Source organism: Sebastes umbrosus, chromosome 13, assembly GCF_015220745.1.
Source record: "Sebastes umbrosus isolate fSebUmb1 chromosome 13, fSebUmb1.pri, whole genome shotgun sequence".
NCBI lineage: Eukaryota > Metazoa > Chordata > Actinopteri > Perciformes > Sebastidae > Sebastes > Sebastes umbrosus.
In genome coordinates this window covers 107,328-131,479 of record NC_051281.1, presented here as the reverse complement: position 1 = coordinate 131,479, position 24,152 = coordinate 107,328, and the positions used below count along the sequence as shown (strand labels likewise).

Below are 24,152 nucleotides of genomic sequence, written 5' to 3'. Positions count from 1 at the left end.
AAAGTGAAGTAAAGTGAAGTGAAGTTAAAGTAAAGTGAAGTAAAAGTGAAGTAAAGTAAAGTGAAGTGAAGTGAAGTGAAGTAAAGTAAAGTTAAAGTTAAGTGAAGTGAAGTTAAAGTGAAGCGAAGTTAAAGTGAAGTGAAGCGAAGTGAAGTTAAAGTAAAGTTAAAGTGAAGTGAAGTAAAGTAAAGTTAAAGTTAAAGTTAAGTAGAGTGAAGTGAAGTAAAGTAAAGTAAAGTGAAGTGAAGTGAAGTTAAAGTAAAGGTGAAGTAAAGTGAGGTGAAGTAAAGTAAAGTTAAAGTGAAGTGAAGCGAAGTGAAGTTAAAGTAAAGTAAAGCAAAGTAAAGTGAAGTGAAGTAAAGTAAAGTAAATTTAAAGTGAAGTGAAGTGAAGTTAAAGTGAAGTAAAGTGAGGTGAAGTGAAGTAAAGTAAAGTAAAGTTAAAGTGAAGTTAAGCGAAGTGAAGTGAAGTTAAAGTAAAGTTAAAGTGAAGTGAAGTGAAGTGAAGTTAAAGTGAAGTAAAGTAAAGTAAAGTAAAGTAAAGTAAAGTAAATTGAAGTGAAGTTAAAGTAAAGTAAGGTAAAGTGAAGTGAAGTAAAAGTGAAGTAAAGTAAAGTAAAGTAAAGTGAAGTGAAGTAAAGTAAAGTTAAAGTGAAGTTAAAGTAAAGTTAAAGTGAAGTTAAAGTAAAGTTAAAGTGAAGTGAAGTAAAGTAAAGCAAAGTAAAGTGAAGTAAAGTTAAAGTTAAAGTGAAGTGAAGTGAAGTTAAAGTGAAGTAAAGTGAGGTGAAGTAAAGTAAAGTAAAGTGAAGTGAAGTGAATTGAAGTGAAGTGAAGTTAGAGTAAATTAAGTAAAGTAAAGTGAAGTGAAGTGAAGTGAAGTAAAGTAAAGTGAAGTGAAGTAAAGTTAAAGTGAGGTAAAGTAAAGTAAAGTAAAGTAAAGTGAAGTAAAGTAAAGTTAAAGTGAGGTAAAGTAAAGTTAAAGTAAAGTAAAGTTAAAGTTAAAGTAAAGTAAAGTTAAAGTGAAGTAAAGTAAAGTGAAGTGAAGCGAAGTGAGGTGACTTGAAGGTGATTTTGGATTAATAAACGAGGTCAGAGGTGAAAGGTCAGAGGTCGGAGGACGGAGGAAGTTGATAAACTGTGCTTCAACCTGACCAGAAGACTCTTTGTGCCGTATTGAAACGGACCAATCAGCAGGCGGTATTACGACCTTGCAGCGTGAGCTTGGCTCTGCAGGAAGCGGAGCCGACGCTGTTGGTGGCCACGCAGGTGTATTCCCCAGAATGCTTCATCTCGCCGCGGCTGATCTCCAGCACGGCCGTGTTGTCATCATAGAGCATGGAGAAGTCTGCGCCCGGCTTCAGAGGCTCGCCGTCCTTCAGCCACGACACGTCGACGGGGGGACGAGCCGGCGACACGGCATTCGAACCGCACCGCCTGACCCTCCGTCTGCTGCAGGCTGGTGATCTTCTTCGGGAAGGACGGCGGCGTCTTGGCCTCTGGAGGACGCAGAGACGGAGACACCGTTACTATGGTAACTACCTAGAGTGCTGGGAAGTACATTTACTATAGTACTCTAGTACTCCAGTACTACTGTACTATAGTACTATTTTACTCTAGTACTCCAGTACTACTGTAAGCTAGTACTCCAGTACTACTCTACTCTAGTACTGTAGTACTCTAGTACTTCAATACTACTGTACTCTAGTACTCTAGTACTACTGTACTGAGGTGCTCACCGAGCACGTTGATCCTGCAGGTGGATGCGGCGGATCCGATCTGGTTCTCGGCCTTGCAGGTGTACTCTCCCACGTCGGCCTTGGAGGTCTTGCTGAGCTTCAGGCAGGCGACCCCCTTACTGTACTCCAGTCTACAGGTCGGGCTGGACCGGACTTTGCCGTCGGCCTTGAACCAGGACACCTTGATCTCAGGAGTTCCCGCCACCTGACACTTGAGACAGACGGCGTCTCCCGAGGTCACCTCCATCGGCTCCAGAGACTCCACGAAGTACGGAGGCTCTGTGGGGACACAAACAGGAAGGAAACGTCTGAGTGAAGCCTGACGCCTGCTGGTCAACGCCGGTACTGAACACACTACCTGATGACGTCATCGTCACCGTCACCACACAGGAGCTGGATCGGTTCTTTCTTTAGCTGTCTGATAGAGTATGAGGGACCGTCTGATCACATGTTATTAATAACTTCAGAAATACATACAGACTTTAATAAACCAACCATCAGGGTGACTGGAGCTGCTACCCATCCCACAGAGACGCAGTGAGCTGAGCTAAGCTAAGCTAATGACAGGTCTTCGTGTCTGAAAAGCAGTCAGATATACGACGGCGTCTTCAGGTCATTGTAGGTCAAATAATAATAATTAAAGAGACGAGGAGGAGGGGAATAATCTCAGAAAACACTTTAAAAAAAATTACAAGATTAAAGAAAAACACTGGGATATTATCTGAGATTAAAATCTGAAATATATGAGAAAAAGACTAGGAAAGAAAATAATAATTAAAGAGACGGGGAGGAAATAATCTGAGAGAAAACTAATCATTTACAAGATTAAAGAAAAACTTAGATACTCTTAAAGATAGATTAAAGAAGTCAATTTATTAATTATTATTAAATCTTTCAAAGATTTTTCTGAGATTAAGTCGCAAAATTTATAAAAACAATTTTTTAGAAATTCTCTGACATTAAAGTGGTAAATTTACGAGAGAAAAATGTAAATATTCTCTGAGATTTAAGTCGTAGATTTATGACTTTTATCTCTGAAATTCAGAGTTTTTCCTCCAGATATTACCGTCCTCTCCCGCTCTGTAAGTATTATTAGTTGTGACCTACGGTGGCCCGGACACGCCGCGGTAACATCTCTCCAAACTGACATTTTAATCTTCTTTAAATCAAGTCATCATTCAAATCATTATCATCATTTAACATAAGTAGAACTAACCAGATCAAATGTATTATTATTATTATTATTATTATTATTATTATTATTATTGTTATTATGATGAACTAACCGAGGATGGAGATGACGGCGTCACACGTGTCCTTGCCGGCGTCGTTGGACACCTGGCAGGAGTAGGTCCCGGCGGCGTCCTTGTCGTCGGTGCTGAGACACTCCAGGATGCAGGAGCTCTCCGTCGTCGTCACGTTGTATCTGTAGGAGGCGAAGATCTGCTGGCCGTCTTTCAACCACGTCACCGTGATCTTAGGCGTGCCCGTGTACGTGCACTCCAACGTTAACGCTTTACCCTTCTCCACCGACACGTCCTTCAGCTTCTTAGAGAACGCCGCCGGCTCTGAGAGACACAACGAGGACACAACGAGGACAAAACAAAGACACAAAGAGTCAGACGGGACGCGTCTAGAGAAGGACTCGTGTTGTCTGATAGAAAGGGACATTTTATATCACCTCAGAGATATGTAAATACAGCTGCTCCACATGTTGTTAGATTAATTGTCTCTGAAACACGACGTTGTAAAGAACAACAGATATCTATATATCTATATAGATATATATAACAGAAGTCTGAGCTGAATAGTTTTCTGTCTTGTGTTTATGAATAAAGAACAGATGAATAAAGTTTTATCAGGATAACATTTATCAGTTTAATAAACTGATAAATGTTATCCTGATAAAACTTATTACGTATTAATCAATTGATAACAATTAAAGCATGAATAAAAGGGAAAATTACACAGAAAAGTAAATAATTAAGGGAATTAATACAAAGATAAATAAATGAAGAAGCAAATTAAAACAGAAATATCAATTTATGTCACATTTTATCAATTAATTAATTAACGGCTACATTTCTATTATAATATTACTTTTGCTGCATTTAATGACATATTTATTTATTTATCCTTCATTTTTTAATTTTTTTTTACTCAAGTTCAGAGGTTCAGTTTCAAAGTATTATTACTTGTTGTGAAATATTTTACTTTTTACTTCTAAAATCTGATGTATTTTTACAATTAAGTATTTTAAATTAGCTCCACTGTAATGCATCAGTAACATTAATACAATAATAATAATAATAATAATAATAATAATAATAATAATAATAACAATAACAGGTAGCATTCTGCCTCAACAGAAGTACTTTTCATTAATACCTGACATATAAATAACTATATATTATTATACTTTATAGTAGAACCATGATGTTGATGTCTGACCTTTGACGGTGAGGTTGACGGGGCAGCTCTCACTAATAATAATAAAAATAATAATAATACTATAATTAATATTATTATTATTATTATTAATAATAATAATAATAATAATAATAATACTATAATTCATATTTATTATTATTATTATTATTATTATTATTAATACTGCTGATGTCTGACCTTTGACGGTGAGGTTGACGGGGCAGCTCTCCTTGCCGGCGTCGTTGATCACCTGACAGGTGTACTCTCCGGCCTGCGAGGCGTCGACCTTGAAGAGCTCCAGGATCACCTGGTTGTCCTTCAGAGAGAAGCTGCAGCTCCGTCCAGACACGATCTCCTTGGCTCCTCTGAACCACTTCAGTCTGAGCGGGGCGCTGCCCTTCACTATCGCCGAGAAGGTCACGTCAGAGCCGGGCATGGCTTCCACCGGCTGGGGGGGCACCACGAAGGATGGAGGCTCTGGGGGGGGGGGGAGGCAGACAGGAAGCCGTCAGACACGGAGGAATATTAGACCAGTCAACAGGATGTAGAGGAGTTACAGTGATCTGATAGACCATGATGCTTTGCTGCAGATGATACAGAGGAGTGTCTCTGACCTTTGACCTCCAGGGCGGCGGTGGTCTCACTGGACCCGGCCTTGTTCACAGCTCTACACTTGTAGGCTCCGGAGTCGGAGAGCTTCAGCGTGGACACTCTGCAGGAGCAGCTGTTGTTGCTGAAGGAGATCTCGTAGTTGGGTCCGCTCTGGATCTCCTCGCCGTCGTGGTACCACGAGATGGTGAACGGGGGGGAGCCCGACACTTTACACTCCATCTCTCCCGCCGCTCCGACCACGGTGTTACAGTCCTTCAGCTTCCTGGAGAACGACGGCGGGACGATCTTATCTGATGGGGGGTGGGGGGACAGGAAGTTAGTGCTGCATCAGCAGTAAACGAGCCGTCAGTCACACGGCGGGGATCTACAACGCTAAACACAACGCTACCCAATGAAATGTCTGGTCAGATCAATACGTTCTTTAATCAGATATCTCTGGGTGTTATTTAGACAACGTTCTGTCACGGCTGCTTCTGTTGAAGCAACATTTCATATCTGAGAACTTCTGTTAAATTATTTATTTGCTCGCGTTTAATTTTCCTTTTCATTCATTTATGTATTTATTTATTTATTGCATTTATTTTTAATTGTATGTATTGATGCATTTATTTATGCATGACTTTCCCTTTGCACTTGACCCCTTATTTATTTCTGTTTTATTTTCTTTATATTCTACCATTTCACCAATATGCTGATGTTGGCAGGTTTCCTCCTCAATAATATCCCCCGAGGCAAGGAACTGTAATCATTCATGGGCTGTGATAAATAAATATGTCATTTAATATAGCAAAAATAATATTAAAAATAAATGTGGCCATTAATTAATTGATCAAATATAGCAAAAAATTACATTTGTTTTAATTTGCTTCTGTATTTATTTTTGTATTGATTCCCTTATTTATTTACTCTTCTGTTTAATTTTCCCTTTTATTAATTTATATATTTATTTGTATTATTTTTTATAAATTTTTCTTTATTTTTGCATTTATTCTTTATTTTTAAATGTATTTATTTATTCATCTATGTATTATTTATAAATTTATTTCTGCACAAATTTCCCTTTGCATTACACCCCTTATTTATTACCCAAACTTATTAGGTTAGATAAAAGTGCTGTAAAGAGTCTGTTATGGTGACAAAATACAGTATGAACTCTTACAAACGTGTGAATTTGAGTTTACATGCAAGGCTGGGATATGTGCTAGAGCTAGTGATTAGCATTAGGGTAAACTATATGATTGATTATAGCTAGTGATTAGCATATAAGAGATCCAGATGAGCAAACAGCAGGATTCAATCCCAATATCCAGGTTTCCACCAGTAGAGGGCCATCGCTATTGACAACACAATATGTAGAATTCAAATACTAGATTGGGACCCGGATCAGTAACACTATTAAATACCCAGAGACATCGGTTGTTGGTTTTCAGATGGAAAACGTGCTTTTGGGTGTTTAGTGGACCTGGACCCCCGTTAAAGAACTGATCTAGAACAACCACTGTTCATATTTCTCAACGTAAGGTATATAACAGATAGAAAGAAGATATGGAAGAGGACACCAACCTAAAACAGTGAGATTGATTTTACTCAGGTCCTTCCCGACCTCGTTCATGACCTCAAACGTGTACTCTCCAGAGTCCACCTTCTCAGCAGAGAGAACGTTCAGGCTGGAGATCATCTGAGAGAACGAGATTTTGTACTTCCTCCCGGAGGCCAGCTCGACTCCGTCCTTGAACCACTTGGGCGTCAGCTCCGGGGTTCCGCACACTTTGACCTCTAGGGCGGCAATGTCGCCCGCCATCACGCTCAGAGCGTCGGGCTTGTCCACTATCTTAGCGGGTTCTGGAATCAACAGAGAAGAAGCAGAACATGTTCTTAATCAAAACCTGCAGGAGGAAGGATGGTAAAAAAAACAGAACTGCATGAGAAAGAGAGAATTATATGATTACGAACCTAGAACAGTCAAGTTAGCGAAACACTCCACACTCCCAGCATCGTTTCTGAGTTGGCAGGTGTATTTGCCTGCCGTGGTTGCATCGGCCTTAAAGACTGTAAGAGCCACCTTGTTGTTCTCAAAGGTGATTTTCCTGTTGTCACCGTCCCTGAGAATGTGATCCTTGTCTTGAACCCAGGACACAGTAATGGGTTCAGAGCCTTTAACAGTGGCCACTAGGGTCACCTCCTCTCCCAGTATCACCGTCGTGTTTGACAGTTTCTTCACAAACGACGGCGGCTCTGAGAGAGAGGAGACAAACAGCGCAGAAGGGAAAGTCAGCAAGGCGACAAAGTAACTTGAAAATCTAATATTTTCATTTGAGACTATCGCAGTTTCTACTGACCTCTGAGTTTAACTGACGTCTGGCAGGTGTCACTTCCTACATTGTTTGACACTTTGCACTCGTATTCGCCGGCGTCCGAGGGCTCTATCCCAATGACATGCAGCGTCGCCGAGCTGCCCTCGCTCACCATCTTATACTTCCTGCTCTCCATCAAAGGTTTCCTGTCTTTGAACCAGGTGATCTGGAACGGAGCTGTACCGCTCATCTCGCAGTACAGACTCACGTCCTTACCCTTCAGCCCTTCAACCGGCTGAGGGACTTTGACAAAAGATGGGGGGTCTACAAAAAGATCAGGAAACTGTTAAAGAGGCAAACACGGGCAAAGAATCCATGACGAAACCTTAAAGCTGAAACCCGTAACATTTCACCTGTTGACGCGCTCTGCAGTGGCAAAAGGCCCACGGCTAAGATGGCTGAGTTGTTAAGGAAGTTTGTTGGAACTTTGATGGAATGTTTTTGCAACTTCAGCTTATATGGCGGACTTTTTGTGAAAATTTTAACTACAGATAAGATGGCATAGTAATCGTGGCAAGTCTATGGAATCACAGCTAAGAAGATGAAAGTTGTTGTGACAGGTGGTTGGGACTGAAACTAAGATGGGAAGTTGTTGTGACTGAAGCTAAGATGGGACGTTGTTGTGCAAGGTGGTTGGGACTGAAGCTAAGATGGCAAAGTTGTTTTGGAACTTGTTGGGACGGTAGTCCGGATGGCAGACTTCTGAGTGTTCAATGGAGCTAACATAATGGATTCAGCTAACATTAGAAACTTATGGTTGCGTCTAGAAGATAAAGCACAAATTGAAAAACTCTCGTGAGACGGTAAAAGAGTAACTTTGGTGTTTTTCAACCTGGACCATATTTTCCCATGTTTTTGTGTCTGAGTGATTAATGGGGACAACACTCAGGGCAACCTGACACCGTCAGGTTACGTCCACTAAAGGTTCTTTCTTTTACCTCTAGCAGGCTCAGATTGTTATTATAAGTGTCTGACAACATTATGGAAAGAACCCTACAGAGAAGTAAAACCTTTTTCTTAACGTTCGCTTTCTGTTTGTCATTGTGTCATGTGACTTGATCTGGGCCTGTTGGTGGCAAAAACAAGAAGGTTTAGTGGACGTAAACTGACGGTGCCAAGTTGCCCAAAATGATTACATTACAGCTCGTTTAGCGGCTACAGCGTTCTCGCTCAATACTGGAACATTTTCAAAAATTGTTGAATAGGGTCCAGGTTGAAAAAAGCTGAAGTTACCCTTTTAGGTTAGGAATTGACCTTGAATGGTTAAGGTGAGGATAGGTCGTCGGGTAGCGAGTCTGGCAAGAGTTGTTGAAAGTTTTCGCAATTTGGAGGTTTCCTTCTAGACACAACCCAAAACATTGTGGAAGATTTTTGTAGCTAAAATGACGGAGTTGTCGTAGGAATTTGTTGGAACTACAGTTAAGATGGCAAAGTGGTGGAAGTGCACCGAGATGAGCTGTGATGGCGGAGTTGTCGTGGAAGGATCATGGAACTACAAATAAAGAGTTTTACAGATTTTTTTGTGAAAGAACTGGAACTACAGTACAGATGGCGGACTTGTGAATGTTCGATGGAACTACAGCTAACATGGCGGAGTTGTTGTGGAAGGACAATGGAAATACAGCTAAAGAGTTGTGGAATTTGTTGCAACTGTAGCTACAATGGTGGATGTTTTGGGAAAGGATGTTGGAGCTTCAGTCCAGATGGAGTCGTGGAAGTGAAACTACAGCTGTTGTTGTGGAAGGATGATGGAGCTACAGCTAAAAGGGCAGACTTGTGGAATTAGTTTGAACTACAGCTAAGATGGCCGAGTTGTGGACATTTGTTGGAACTACAACAAAGACAGTTGATCAAATGTTGTTGGAACTACACTGTGGACGATTGTGTATCCAGCTGAAAAGGTTCCAGCATCGCCCAAACAAAGGGGCAACAAGCCACCCAACAAGTTGGTGAACAAGTCTCGAACTGAGTTGCAAGCCTGAGCGATAATCCACCACACCGGATAGATATATAAAGGAAATGTTACGAATTCCAGCTTTAAGCAATACAACAAAACTTTCACCTCAACAACACACTGAACAGTCAGTGCATCAGAATAATAAATGATGATTAGGAAGTCAGTGAGAGGCTGACCTTTAACGGTAAGTGTGGTGCTGCAGCTGACACTGCCAGCATCATTCTGAGCTTCACAGGTGTAAACCCCCTCATCATCAAAGCTGGTGGAGACCAGTTCCAGGACTGCTACCGAGTCCACAAATGAGGTCCGGTAGTTGCCCCCGTCCGTGACCTTGGTGTCCTGTTTGTACCAGGTCACTTTCAGAGGGGCTGTGCCACTGACTTTGCACTCCAGGCGGAGTGACTCTCTCTGCTTCACAAACTTAACGGCAGGGAGTTTCAGCACAAACTCCGGTGGTTCTGGAAAGCCAAAATACAGACATATTAGCTACCGGAAGATGGCGGTATGCTCAAACTAGATTGTTACAACAGGCAGCTGACAATGATGGGTTAGCAGCAGATGGTTGTGGAAAATGCAGGTGCATCAACAAAGGCGATATGATGAGAAGCTGCAGCAGTGAAAAAGCTTATGAATATAATAGTGACAATGAAAGTCACTAGTTTTAGCCAGCGATGCAGATGTGAGATGAACACAGCCACGCAAGAGTTGATTTAACAGAAGTCCAACCTTTGACTGTCAGGTCTGCACTACAGCGTACAGAGCCAGCGTCGTTGCTGACTTGGCAAGAGTAAACTCCACTCTGGGCGACACCCACTGAGTAGAGCTCCAAGAAGCAAGAGAGCCCCTCCAGCCCCGTGAAACAAGTGGGCCCAGTCATGAGCTCCGTGTCGTCCTTGAACCATTTGACCGTGAAAGGGGGCGTTCCCTTAAATGTGCCCTTGAAGCGTACAGTGCCTCTGGGTAGAGCCGCCTGGGACTCAAGCGGCGTCACAAAGCTGGGAGGTTCTGAAGAGAACAAGACGGACCATGTTAAAGAGGTACTCACCTTTAGGTTTTAGGATTGCATGACCAATCACGTCGTCTAACCTTTAACCATGAGGGATCCGCTGCATTGACAACTTCCCGCTGCGTTGGTCAGTTTGCAAGAGTAGGATCCTGCGTCAGATCTCTCTAGCTGCTCGATCTCGATGGACACAGAATTGTCCTGCTGAATGAGTTTGTGTTTTACACCACTCGAGATTTTGTTCCCGTCTTTCTGCCACTCTACAGAGATCGGCAGGGAACCAGATATTTTGCAACATATCTGAACAAAGGAGCCCAAAATCTCTTGCATGTCTACCAGCGGTTTGATGAAGCTTGGGGGAATTACTTGTTCTGTTACCAAAAGAATAAAAGTAGTTATTTAACACGTCACTATGCACCACAGGAGATTTATGCTTTTCACACCAACCTAGTACGATCACTTTGACTTTGCAGGTGCAGCTGCTGATGTGGTTTGCCACCTCGAAGACATAATCTCCTGCGTCCTCTATCTGAGCGGACTGAACCTTTAGGCTGCTGATGTTGTTCTCAAAGACCAGCTTGTGTTGCCTGATGGACTGAAGCTCCTTGCCATCTTTCATCCATTTCACTTTGAGCTCAGGGGAGCCCGTCACCTTACAGTCCAGACTGACTGGATCTCCCACTGAAACCTTTATCACTTCAGGTTTCTCTGTGATCTGAGGAGGCTCTACAATGCAAAAGCAAAGTCAAGGATTCATAAAGTTTTCTAACAAAGTTAGGAAAGATTTGTTAGCCATGATTAGTTGAGCACAGGTATACCTTGCACCGTCAGGCTGGCAAAGCACTTGTCCTGCCGGCATCATTTACCACCTGGCAGGTGTATTTCCCGCTGTGCGTCACCTCGCAGGCAGGAATCCTGAGAGTGGCCACATTGTTCTCAAATGTTCTCTCAATCTTTGTATCCTCCAAAATCCAGTTCTCATCTTTTTGCCATTGTACAGAGAGCGTGGGAGAACCCACCACAACACACTGAAACTCTGCCATTTTACCCAGAACAGTGGCAGCGTTCTCAATCCTCTTGGTAAATGTTGGTGGTTCTATCAGAAGAAACCAATGAAAACGTTAAGTAAACGGATACTTGTTACCTCAAAAGTTGAAAAATGTGGAATTGTAACTAAGTGATGAAAACCAACCTTTGAGGTGTAGCGTAGTCTTACAAGTACAGCTTCCCACCTCGTTAGCAACAGTACACTGTAATTCCACCCACATCTACGGTGTCACATCTGTGCACCTCCAGACCGGTAGTGTCATTCATCTGGGAGAAGCCATGTTAGCGCTGGGTTTGATCTCCTTGCATCTTTGTGCCATGTTATCTCAAACGGACCGGTCCCAGCAACCTGACACTCAAAACCGGCACTAGAACCCTTCACAGCATCAGCTGGAGCCAGCTCTTTAATAAATGATGGCGGTTCTGAGACGAGAGAAAACAAACTGTCACCTACCTTTTCTATCAAGAGTTAATTATTTTCTAGTATTTTCTGGAGATTTGGAAGCAAAGTTTCCCATAGAAATGTTTCAAGCTGATTTGAGGCATAACTTGAACTGCTGAAAATCCATTAAACAATCTGTTGGTCCAGCTAGTTTAAATGCTGACACAACACAAAATCCAAACTAATCAGTGCCAATTCAGTTCTTTCAAGCAGAATGGCAGATAATCTGGGAAACTAGATTTGTAAGAGTTTTGTATCGGCCCAAAATTCCGAATCACGTGTCGGCGAGTACACCAGTCTATGCACCAATCCGATACCATCATTTATTAAGCCAGAAACTTATTTAACAGGAAATCAATACTTCTTCACCAGCAAACAACAACAGCACGGTGCTGGTGGAGAGTTCAACGGTAGCGGTAGTCAGAGCGAAAAAAATGTCAGCCATTTGGTGATATTTCCCAGTGGAAGATCCAACAAGCTGTTAAATTAAAATAATAACAACTATATATATATATATTTTAGTCACCCTTGTATCGGATCAGTACTTGGTATCGGCCAATACTGCAAGTTCAGGTATCAGAATCAGTATCGGGAAGGGAAAAATGGTATCGAAACATCTCTATGGAAAACCTCCAATCCTATATTCCTAAAACTCCTGCACAATCAGTAACGTGTCTTCTGACACAACTAACCTTTGACCTTGAGCTCCATGCTGCAGCTCTCACTGCCGGCCTCATTGCGAGCCTCGCAGTAGTAAAGCCCCGAGTCTTTGGTATCAGCCCCACAGACTTCCAGAGTGGCCACAGAGTTAACGAAGACCATCTTGTACCGGTCGCTGGGGCTGATCTCAGAGCCTTCCCTGAACCAGTAGATGTCAATCTCAGGTGTTCCGGTCACCTGGCACTCAAACACTTTACTCTGACCCGGACGGACCACGGACACACGAGCCGGGGTCCGCGTGAACTTAGGCGGCTCTGAGAAACAAAATAGATGCAACCATCAGAGAGACGACAAAGGGAAAACTCAGATCTCTTTAAAGTTGATTATGTTTCCATCCAAATGTTGCTCCAACTTTAAACAAGTCAGTTTCCATCAGTTGTTTTGTGAAAGTTTTCAATGAAAACACTCCTTTGAAAGGAATGCTCCATCAAAAAGATGCATTAAGTCGAAGGATGCCGATAAGAACAGATGGATGGAGACACATCTGCTGACTCAGTTTCACATAGAGAATATTAACCTTTAACAAAGAGCGTTGCCTGACAGGAAGTGGAGCCCACATCGTTGTGTATTTCACAGACATAGTCTCCAGAATCGGAGGTTTTGGCAAAGAAGAGCTCCAGTGAGCTCGAGGTGTTGTCTTTGACCACAGTGCAGTCGGCGCTGGATAAAATCTCCTTCTTGTTTTTAAACCATTTGGTGGTCAGCGGCGGCGTGCCAGAGACCAGTACGTTAAACTGGACTTTGGAGCCGGGCAGAACATTCATGGAATCAGGCTTTTCAAGAATACACGGCGGTTCTGGAAGAGACAAAAATAATGCTTGTGAAGCTGTACTTGGATTGGACACGACCACCTACTGATAAATACAACATGGTCAAACCTTTGACAAACAAGGTCCCAGAGCATTGGACAGTTCCCGCTTTGTTTTTAGCGATGCAGGTGTAGCTGCCACCGTCTTTACTGTCGAGATTAGAGATTTCCAGAAAAGCGACGCTCTCAAAGAACGTGCATTTGTGTTTGTCGTCAGTCTGGATCTCTTTCTCATCTTTGAACCACTGAATGGTGATCGGCAGGGAGCCGGATACGAGACACTCCAGATGAGCAAACGACCCTTTGATACCTTCTGTCTGCTTCAGCTTTCTCGTAAAAGACGGTGGAATTATTTGATCTAACGTAGAAGGAAAAAAGAGGTGAGAAGCAACGTTCAAATGCAATTAAACAAACCTAACTTCTAGGTTCAGAACTGACCGAGAACGGTGAGCGTGGCCTCGCAAGAACTCTGGCCGACATCATTTGAAACCTCAAAGGTGTAGTCACCGCTGTCGCCCTTCTCGGTTTTAATAATCTTGAGCACAGAGCTGGTGTCTGTGCTTTGCACTTTATACCTCTGGCCTGAGGTCAGCTCCTTGCCGGCCTCTAGCCATCTGGCTTTCAGGGGTTTAGTGCCTGAGAACCTGGCCTCCAGCATGGCCGGATCCCCCTGAGTCACACTGATAGACTTGGCCTCCTCTGTGACCTTAGCTGGCTCTGAGACGGCAAACAAAACAGTCAGCAAAGAATCTCAAATCTGAACTGAAGTCGATGACAAACTTTTAAAGATGCATTTCGGCCTTATCAACTTTCTGAGGTCATAAAATGTTGGCAGATTCAAATGTGAGTTCTCGAGTATCTCGACCAACCTTTAACTGTCAACACGGCGGAGCATGTCTGGCTGCCGGCCTGATTCTGCGCCTGGAAGGAGTATTTGCCGCCATGTTTGCTCTGTAAATTGGTGAAGCGCAGCAGAGCGGCGTTGTTCTCGTACGTAATCTGAATGTTTTCAGCCTCTTTCAGCTCGTGGTTGTCTTTGGTCCAGGACACGGTCATGGGCTCGGAGCCCTTCAGAGTGCACTGCAGAGAAACCTCGCTGCCAACCAGGGAGCTGAGGTTCTCCAGCTTTCTCACAAACGATGGTGGTTCTACGAGGAAACATTTTATATGAATGTTACTGGCTTCTCTACTGAATATCAGCCTCACAAAGTCGGACTTCATCCTGCAAGCTCAACGTCTTTTTATGCGGTTTATGTCTGAAAACTTTTTACTGAGAACCAGCTGACACATTTTTGACCATTTTTGTCTGCGTCTCCAAACTCCTGATCCAAGAGAGCATTCTGAATTACGCATGATGTATTCCATATAAAGCAGACCTATTTCTATCCTCAAATTTATCAAGAAACCGATCTTGTTGGAGTAGCGAAGGAATCTACCAACATTTGGTTTCTTCATCAGAAGCAAAAGCCAATGACCACCCAGAGGACAGGAAGGGTATATACATAACACGTATTGCAAGTCAGTCCATCGAGGGTCTATGATAGATAGTGATCAGTGTTGTATAGATTGTAAAGCTCTCAGACAAATCTGTAATTCCTGGCTATATAAAAAAAATGACTTGACTTAATGCTGCTGTTTCTGTAAAGACATAAAGTGACCTTACCCTAATGCCTACTGAGCGTTGCCAGATCAGGATGAAGCTTTGTGAGGCTATCCACATATACTGTAGGTATGGATTTTAAATGAAGATAAGTCCACAGCATCCAAACCAACCTTTGAGTGTTACTTGACAATCACAGGAGGCCCTCCCGACTTCATTCTCAACGGTACACTGGTACACACCGACGTCTCCTGCCTCTACCGCCGCCACCTGCAAGGCTATCAGGTCGTCCTTCACGGTGATCCTGTGTCTCTTGTCATTCCTAATCAGCTTCGTGTTTTTATAAAATGACACGGTGAACGGGGTGGAACCAGAGACCTGGCCCTCCAGCATCATCTCAGAACCTTTCACCACATCTTTGGGCTCCAAGCTACGCACAAACAACGGCGGCTCTAGAAGAAAACAGCGGTTGGTCAGCGCATCACACTGAACCGCACGAGTGTGACATGATGATGTCAGTTGAAAATGCTTTTTTCTGAATGACTTCTTCAGCTCTAATGACATCATCAGTGTTTACCACATGAAGAGGCCACGCCCCGTTTAAGCTATAAGCTTTTATTACGCTTTGTGCGTCCGTCAGTACGCGTGACGTAAAGTTGAGGACGTCTACAACTGGCAAAGTTGTTGTGACCGTGTGGACCTGACCACGCAGCAACTACGCTACAAGTGGTAGCATAGCGATCCACTGCGCACGAGTGGAACGCGTCCTCTAAGCGGACAGTATAAACAGAACTACTACGTGGTGTCCGCAGGTGTCCATGTATGCGTCCGTTCGGGAGTATAATCGAGGCTACAGTCTCAACTAGGGATGCACCGATACCAATACCAGTATCGGACCCGATACCAGTATCGGGTCCGATACTGTGCTCATGTACTCGTACTCGCAAAACGGCTCTGATACCACTTTACGGCAGCATGACGTTAACCTCTCGTCACCATCTTTCGGGTCCTATCGCACGCGCTCACGCTCCACCTCCCCGACGGTGCAGGCGCGAAGGGCCGGTGGTGCGCCCAACTCCGCTGGGCCGGGATCCCACCTCAGCCAGCGCGCGCCTGCCGTCACTTTCATTTTTGCTTACACCCTCTGACTCGCGAGTGCGTTAGACTCCTTGGTCCATGTTTCAAGACGGGTCGGGTGGGTTGCAGACAGCGCCGCAGACCCCTGGCGCCTTTTACGTGGGCCGAGCCCCGCCCTGGGGGCACGACGCGGTCAGGGCGCACAGGGACAGGGTGCCCCGGTGACTCTTTGGCCGCGGCCCCGGGAAGCACCTTCGGCCCGAGCCTTTCCAAGCCGACCTAGAGCCGGTGGCGGCGCACTGACTCGTATGCGGGACTCCCCAGCCTGCCGTGTGTCGCTCACACCCTCCAGCTGGCTGTTAACGAGGCTCTTTTGGCACAGAGAAGTACTCGTATCGGTACTCGGTATCGGCGAGTACCCAAATGTAAGTACTTGTACTCGGTCTGATATAAAGTGGTATCGGTGCATCCTTAGTCTTAACAGTGGTTCTTGTCCATCAGGGGGTGTGGCGTCTCGACAGGATAACTGCTGACGATTTGTCATTTGAACCGAAGAAAAGCAGAAATGTCTTCAATGTCACAATAAAAGTCTTCATGTACTAAAAACGGGAGTGAAATAAATGAGTGAAACCAACCTTTGACAGTAACCGTGCTGCTGCAGCGGTCGCTACCAGCCTCGCTGGATGCCACACAAACATAATCTCCACTATCCTCCACTGCACAGTTGACTATTTCCAGAGATGCCACTAAGTCAATCAAGGGCATTGTGTATTTAGGACCGGAGCTGATCTCCATCTCATCCTTGAACCATTTGAAACTGATGACGGGGCTGCCCGTCACTTTGCATTCCAGCTTGGCGGAGTCGCTGCTGGTGACGAGCTTGGTCGCCTCAAGCTTCCTCACAAACACGGGAGGTTCTGAGAGAAGAGGTTAACATTCATCATCAGACAGGAGACATGATGTTAGTAACAGAAGAGATATTGATGTCAAGACATTTTCATGCAGCTGCACACGAAACTGAAGACGGGCACCTTTCACAAAGAGGACTGTGGTGCAGTCCACCTTCCCAGCATCGTTGGATACTTGGCATGTGTACTTGGCGGAGTCACTGGGTTTCACAGATTGAAGCTCCAAAGAGCTTGAAGAGGCATCTTTCTTTATGAAATATGAGCCTCCAGTTATAATCTCTTTTTCCTCTCTGAACCACTTTACAGCTAAAGGAGCTGTTCCAGTGAAGGCGGTTCTGATAGAAACCGTGGTTCCTGGTTTGACATCCTGGTTGTCTGGTTTCAGTGTGAACACTGGGGGCTCTAGAGGCCATGAACAAAACAAAGATTGAGTTTCATGTTAGCATGAAATCATTGAAGGATTGTACACAACACAGAGGCACAACAAATAGCCAAGCATTCAGAACCTTTGACATAGAGCGTGCCGCTGGTTTCCTTAAAGCCGGCTGAATTGGTGGCTCTGCATTTGTAAACTCCAGAGTCGGCCTTCTCCAGCCGGATAACTCTCAGCGTAGCCGAGCTGTCTTTGAATTCAGGCTGGAATTTGGATCCAGGTGTGACCTCCTGGTCGTCTTTGAACCAAGATATGGTCATGGGTTGGGACCCAGACACTTTACAGTCCATGCTGACGTCATTACCAATGTTACCGTCAACTCTTTTCAGAGACTTGGTGAAAGTTGGAGGCATTATCCGATCTGGTTGTTGAAGAAAAAACATCTCATGCATTAACAGAATTTCATACTGTCTTGTACAAGAATCTAAAAGCAAACTCTGCACACTGTCTCTACTTGTATTAAAGTCATCATTTGTAAAACAGCAAAAATGTTATGAAATGTTAAGGAAGCAGAAACCAGGAGCTAACCTAAGATCGAGACCGAGCATGTGCACTGGTCTTTTCCGACTTTATTCGACACCTCCATCTTGTACTCTGAGGTGTCTCCTCTTTCTGCCGTAAGAATCTTCATCGTGGCGACATTGTCTTTCAGAGTCATCTTATATTTACGCCCACTGATCATTTCCTTCCCGTCTTTAAACCACTTCACCTTGAGGTCTGGGCTTCCGGAGATTGTGCACTCCAACGTGGCTGAATCTCCTGCAGTCACACTAATGGACTCTGCCGGTTCTACGATTCTGGCCGGTTCTGGGATAAGACAGACCCATCAGTCATTATAAGAGTTTAGACACAAGAACCTACGGAACTCGACACAGGAGTTAAAATCTGCTTCAAAGACGTCAACTGACCTTGCACAGTCAAGGTAGCTTCGCATTTCTGTTGGCCAGCCTCGTTCTCGGCTTGGCACGAATACTTGCCGCCGTGGCTGATGGCCACTGTCGTTATCGACAAGCTAGCAACACCGTTCTCATACACCATCTTGATGTTTGGATCGTCATCTCTCAGTATTTCAGAGTCTTTCATCCATTTCACAGAGATGGGAGCCGAGCCCTTAACGGTCCCCTGGAGTTTTACTGGGTTTCCCAAAACTGCTGTAGCACTGTCAACCCTCTTTGAGAAAGTTGGTGGCTCTAAGAAAACAGATTTAAAAACTGAGTCTGAAACACGAGACTAAACTTCAGTCAATAACACAGTTTCATTAATCTCCGGTATACTAACCTTTAAGTTTAGCTACGGCCTTAGTGGTGACTTTCCCCACATCGTTGGATATGACACACTGATAATCTCCAACATCTGCACTTTCAAAGGTCTGGATCTCCAGCCTTGACAAGGTATCTTGTACGATTATTTTATATTTCTGATCACCAGAGATGTTTTTCTTATTTTTTAACCAGCTGATTTCAAACGGAGCGGTTCCCGTGACCTCGCACTCCAGCTGAGTAGCTGCTCCCTTCACCGCCTCGACTGTCTGCAGCTCTTTTCTAATAGACGGTGGCTCTGCGTGTCAAAAGGGGTAAGTCAAGTATATGCATTTAATACCAAAAGTTTTCTGAACTGAACAGTGACTGTAAAGCAAATGCAATATTTGACAAACCTTTAACAGCTATAAGGGTGTTGCAGCTCTCGCTGCCAGCATTATTTGACACCTCACAGGTGTAACTGCCGCTGTCTGTGACCACCAGGTTCATTATCTCCAGAGAGGCTACTCCACTCTTGAAAGAGATTTTATACTTTTCTCCATCAGGAAGCTCTCTCTCATTCCAGAACCAGTGGATGTGAAGTTCGGGCGATCCTTTAACGCTGCACTGCAAGCGGGCAGCTATACCTTGTTTCCACGTAATCTTAGGTTCCATTTTCTTAACAAAGGTAGGAGGCTCTGAAAGGAGTGTTTAGTTCAAAAACACCAAGATCATCAAAAGAGAGACAGGAAAAAAACAAAGACAGAAAAGTGCGCAAAAGAATTGCAAAAGGAAAGAGATAGCGGTGCATTGTGTTAGCATCAGCTAGCAGTCGGCTGAAAACAGCAATAATCCACTCGCTCATTTCAGAGTTATACGTTTTCATTAAAGCTTACGGGAAGATCGTCTTTAGATCTTACCTTGAACTGTTACCCACAGCCTCACAGGTTGAGCTCCCGGCCTCATTTGTAGCCGTGCACACATACGTCCCAGAGTCCTTCAGTTTGGACTTGGGTATGTCAACAACAGTCACTTTGTCCTCAAAAGACACTTTACACTCCATCTCTGGTGGACCTTTTTTGCCATCCCTGGTCCAGGTGACGGTCACACCAGTGTCCTCGTCCACCTGGCACTCCAGCCTCAGCGGGTCATTGACGGCGACCGACGCCAGCTCAACAGTCTTAACAAGCTAGGCTTGCGGAATAACCTTGAGTTCTGTGGTAAAGGTGGCAGTGCCAACGCTGTTGGAGGCCTTGCACAGGTACACCCCTGGTCAGTCAGCTCAAGGCTCTTAATGTGAAGGGAATACTTGTTCTTTTCACATTTCATGACATAAGTTCCCTTCGGAGGAGACGGCTATGTTGTCCTTGTGCCAGACAACTTCCATGGGTGAGGATCCAGTGAGTGAGCACTGGAACAGGCTTGTTTTGCCCACATATAAAGTCATTGGTCTGGTTTTGAAACAAATTACCGGCGGGTACATTTCTATGAGAGAGCAGTAGAACAGTTTTTTAAAAAGTAGAAAAATACACCAACATCAAAAAATAACCTGTGCAACTTCGATGTAGGTTAAACATGAGAACTTTCATTACATCTTGCCAAACGTGAAACCAGATCCAATTTATAAACAGATCATCACTTCCACATTGCAGCATAATGATTCAGGGAAAAACACATTGCAGATATATAATTCTCTCTCTCTCATACAAACACAATAATGCAGTCATTTAAGAAAGAAAAGGTCCCACTGGGGGTCTTACCGGTGACGATGAGCGAGGCGGTGCAGCTGTCGGTGCCGTGCTGGTTCGAAGCCTTGCAGGTGAACTCGCTGCTGTCGGCTTTGATCGGGTTCAGCAGTTCCAGGGAGGAACCGCTGTGGCGGCTGATGATCCTGAACTTCTCGCTCTGTTTGATCTCAACGCTGGACTTGTACCATTTGAAGGTGACGCTCGGAGCGTCCTCGATCTCACATTCGAACTTGGCCTGGCCGCCGATGTTTATCTCCAGAGATGTGATTCTCTGCCTAAAGACGGGTGGCACTGAGGCACACACAGACAAACAAAGAAAAGGTAAATGTTACTGATGGCATCTATGAACCTCTTGTAAAACAAACCAATGGTAACAGGGAATGGTGGAATGTAATGGTGGACACAGGAGTGACTGTGGAGGAGGAAAAAACGAACAAAGAGGTTGTGAAAGATGAAGCATTGTCAAGTTGAAGCCCTGAAAGCATGCAGAGAGACGTTGTGGAGGGAATGGACCTGAAGGAATGGGTTTAAAAACAGAGGAACCTGTTGACACCGACATGCCAGTGTGACCATGGAGAGACCATGAAGGTTACCTGAAGAACAGGATCGTGACAACCATTATAGCAAGATGCTCATCAGAGCCTTAAGCTAACCTTGCATGGCAGTGACGATTCTGGTCTTATTTATAACCACAGAATGACGTTGAACAAACAAGACGTGGTGAGTTAGTACCATCCCGTGCCCTGCTAAGGATGCTCATGCCGAGCTATGAAATGAGACCTTGAATGAACCGATTGGTGTGAATGATTAGTGGTTCTCAGAGAGAGAGTGGATGAATGAATGATCACATTAAATGTTCCTTGTTGTCAAACCTCTTGAGACTACAGTGAGTCTTGAAGACGTTGTCGTCCTGCCGGCTTCATTCTCAGCCTCACAAACATATTCTCCTTGATGCCTCTCCTTCACAACTTTGTAGATAACCAATGTGTATGTGTCGTGGTCTTTGGAACACTTGAACTCTTTGCCAGATTTCACCAATTGTCCGTTGAAAAACCAGTTTGCCTGTGTGACGTACTTAATGGTGGTGCTACAAGTTATTTTGCTGTCTTCGTCGATGGACACGTCTTCAAGGGAGGTGACTATTTCGGGGTATTCTCTCTGTTCCTGCCTGGATACGGTGATCTCCTCTTTAAAGATCTCCTCCCTGAGCTCCTTCTGGAAGCTGACGTCCACCACCTGTTCGGTGGGGACGGCGGTGGGAGGCAGTGTCGTGGTAACGATCGCGCTCCTACATCTTTCTCTCTGCTTTTCACCGCCACTGACCTCACTTCCTGCCTGGACACCTGCACCGACTGCTCAAAAGACATGTGAGACTCTGTGGAGACTTTAATCTGGGATGACATGTACTGTTCCATCTTCGCTGCCTTGGACTCCTGCACCACGACCTGCTGCTCAGCTGAAGCACATTCAACCGACATCCTAGTCTGTGTCTTGAGTGCAGCAGCCTGAGATTTAACGGCGGTGAAATCCACGGCGCTCTCCGCCACGCTCACGGGTCTCTACATGGACGACAGCACTTGCTTAGAGCGTCTGCCGAAGTGACCTGCGCCCTTTGAGGTTTGTCTAGCTGCATAGTGCCCGTCTGTTCTGAGGTAAGAACGTGAGCTTCCTGGTACACTATGGAGTGGAAAGCTGCCTGGAGTTCAGTCCTGAGGTCGGCGGTCTGAGGGTACTTGCCCTCCAAAAGCCAGAGTGATCTCCATGGGGGCACCCGTTGTTGTGATCAGGTATGTAAACATGGCCCGCTTGGGCTCTCTCTGAACCTTGACTTCCTGTACTTCTACAGCCTGTAACCTTCCAATGACGTCAGCCAGTAACACCGGCTGGTCGCTGGCCACGGCAGACTGGAGAGCGTCTCTGAGCTGACGCCGTATATTCAGACTGAACGGTTTCGGGATCTGAATCACAAACGTCATCTCTTTGGGGAGAGCCGTGCTGTCTTTCGATTCTGACGCCATCAGGGACAGTTTGGGCTGCGTGGTGACGGCGACTTTAGCGGACTCCGACTTGGTGATCTCCTGAGAGAGCTCACCCGTCAGCACTCGCTTCTCGTCCATCACTATCGACTGCCTGACCGACTGGCCCTCCTGGATCTGAACAGCAAAGTCCTGTTCTGCTGCCTCTAGGAGGACGCTACTCTCCGTGGAGATCTCCTTCTCCTCAACCTGGACTGGCTCGGTGGGAAGTTTCGGCATCTACAGCCGTCTGGCAGGTGAATTTATCCACCGCCGTAAGGACTCTCGGTGTGACCCTCCTCTAAGGCCTGACTGTCTATCACACTGGTGACGTGCATCACATTCAAGCGATCCTCCTTCTGCACCAAAGCTCGCTGCTGCTTGACGTCGGCTGCTGACCGGCGTCTCCTTTGGCAGCTGCATGGGCTGGAAGGAGAGCTGGAGGATGTTCTGAGGTCGGGGCTCAGTCCGGAGCTGAGACTGAATGCCGGTCACGGACAGATCCAGCTCGGTGTGATAATCTGCCGTGAGCTCCCTCCTCTCCTCCGAGGTGGCTGCGTGACTCCTCGTCTTTTCCTGTTTCTGCGCCGCCACCTGCTGCTCAGGCTTCTCAATAACGAGGATACCCTCTTTGGGCAGCGCCTCCACCGGTTGGGTTTGACTGGAGGTGCAGCAGAGTAGGAGCCTCTTTCTGGGGCTGGATGGTCTCGGTTCTAGCCTTGGCCTCAAACTCTGACGTGTCCTCGCAAACTACCGTCCTCTGCTCATCCTGGCTACGGTGTGAAGCAGAGTAGGACTCTTCCTGGCTCCGGCCTGCTCCGGTGCCGGTTTCTCGCAGGTGAAGCTCCTCTCGGACGGGAGGAGGTCCTGATCTGTGATAACCTGCAGGTGCAACAGCTGCTCTCCTTCTACCTGTGACTGGATGGACATGGCGCTGTCCAGACTTGGGCAGCTGCTGAGTGGGTTCAGCCTGCAGCGTTTGCTTCTCTTCAGCAGCTAGAGCCGCCTTCATCACTCTGTCCTTACAGAGATGGGCCGTCTCCTCAGCGGGCCTCTGCATGGAGAACTTAGTTTCCTTGGAAAGAGTCTGTTTGGACTCGCTGACTGAGGCCAAGATGGGCCGGTGCTGCTCTTTCCCAGCAGAAGACTTCACAGCAGAATCTGCTGTTGCTAGTTTACTTGTGTGGTCTTCTGCGAGCACCCGTTCCTCTGAAGACTGAGCTGAGTATAAGATCTTAACACCTTCTTTAACCTTATAACTCTTCTCCTGCTGCGGTTTGGGGATATCCTGAGACTGCTCTTTCAGGATGGGCAGCTGGGACTCGACTTGATGCCCACTGACTAGATGTTTAGGTTCAGACGTGGGCCTGACGGCGGCAGACTTCCTGTCGGCTAGATGCTCTGTGCTAACGGTAGCTAGCGGGGTGAGCTCCTCAGCAACCGCCGACCATCACCACTGACCTCTTTTCTCGAGCTGCCTGAAGCTCGACGACCTCGGGGCTTAGGATGCGATCGCAGTGCTGCTCTGTGGAATCATGACTCTCTTCAACGGACGACGTAACGCCGCCGTGTGAAGCTGTTTCACGGGAACGGCGGAGACCTGAGGCGGGTGGGTCGGAACCACCGACACCCTCTCCTCTATCTCGTGTGACTGAAGCACCGCCGCCTGGTGGTCAGCTGCTCGCGGTGAATAGTGGCGGCAGAGATATCGAGTTCTCTAAGAGAGCCCACTTGCTCGCTGGGAATGATCTGACGGTCTTCAGTACCGATGGTGTACACCATCTGATCGACCTCGCTCTGTCTTGGCCCGGGAGGCTGACCTGGTACAAGCGAGACTCAGTTGCTTGTTCTGTAACTAAAACCTTATAGCTCTTCTTGGTCAGCTGCTCCTGTTTGTGAGAAACAGAAACTGATTCTCTGAACACAACCAGCTCGGTGCTACAGGACGCCTCCCCGAACTGGTTGGAGGCCTTACACGTATACACGCCGCCGTCTTCCTGTTTGACGCTCTTAATATTTACGAGT

The 24,152-nt window shown here is 45.6% G+C and overlaps 1 protein-coding gene across 1 annotated transcript in view; it reads right to left on the bottom strand.

Moving 5' to 3' along the window:
• ttn.2 (titin, tandem duplicate 2) overlaps positions 1–24,152 on the bottom strand; it is a 229,072-nt gene that overhangs the window by 149,982 nt on the left and 54,938 nt on the right. The window contains 49 exon segments of the mRNA XM_037790082.1: positions 1,207–1,396; positions 1,398–1,495; positions 1,736–2,014; positions 3,022–3,303; positions 4,364–4,642; positions 4,780–5,067; positions 6,341–6,619; positions 6,731–7,012; positions 7,117–7,395; positions 9,265–9,546; positions 9,815–10,093; positions 10,175–10,462; positions 10,539–10,817; positions 10,910–10,942; positions 10,945–11,187; positions 11,284–11,350; positions 11,352–11,421; positions 11,423–11,561; positions 12,273–12,554; positions 12,818–13,096; positions 13,179–13,466; positions 13,547–13,825; positions 13,978–14,256; positions 14,882–15,160; positions 16,421–16,702; positions 16,817–17,095; positions 17,200–17,487; positions 17,655–17,933; positions 18,035–18,316; positions 18,405–18,683; positions 18,781–19,062; positions 19,285–19,297; positions 19,299–19,630; positions 19,633–19,699; positions 19,701–19,849; positions 20,125–20,403; positions 20,985–21,414; positions 21,417–21,698; positions 21,701–21,853; positions 21,855–22,414; positions 22,417–22,516; positions 22,518–22,784; positions 22,786–22,898; positions 22,901–23,084; positions 23,086–23,574; positions 23,576–23,691; positions 23,694–23,801; positions 23,804–23,917; positions 23,920–24,151. Coding sequence (XP_037646010.1) covers positions 1,207–1,396; positions 1,398–1,495; positions 1,736–2,014; positions 3,022–3,303; positions 4,364–4,642; positions 4,780–5,067; positions 6,341–6,619; positions 6,731–7,012; positions 7,117–7,395; positions 9,265–9,546; positions 9,815–10,093; positions 10,175–10,462; positions 10,539–10,817; positions 10,910–10,942; positions 10,945–11,187; positions 11,284–11,350; positions 11,352–11,421; positions 11,423–11,561; positions 12,273–12,554; positions 12,818–13,096; positions 13,179–13,466; positions 13,547–13,825; positions 13,978–14,256; positions 14,882–15,160; positions 16,421–16,702; positions 16,817–17,095; positions 17,200–17,487; positions 17,655–17,933; positions 18,035–18,316; positions 18,405–18,683; positions 18,781–19,062; positions 19,285–19,297; positions 19,299–19,630; positions 19,633–19,699; positions 19,701–19,849; positions 20,125–20,403; positions 20,985–21,414; positions 21,417–21,698; positions 21,701–21,853; positions 21,855–22,414; positions 22,417–22,516; positions 22,518–22,784; positions 22,786–22,898; positions 22,901–23,084; positions 23,086–23,574; positions 23,576–23,691; positions 23,694–23,801; positions 23,804–23,917; positions 23,920–24,151 — 11,581 coding nt within the window.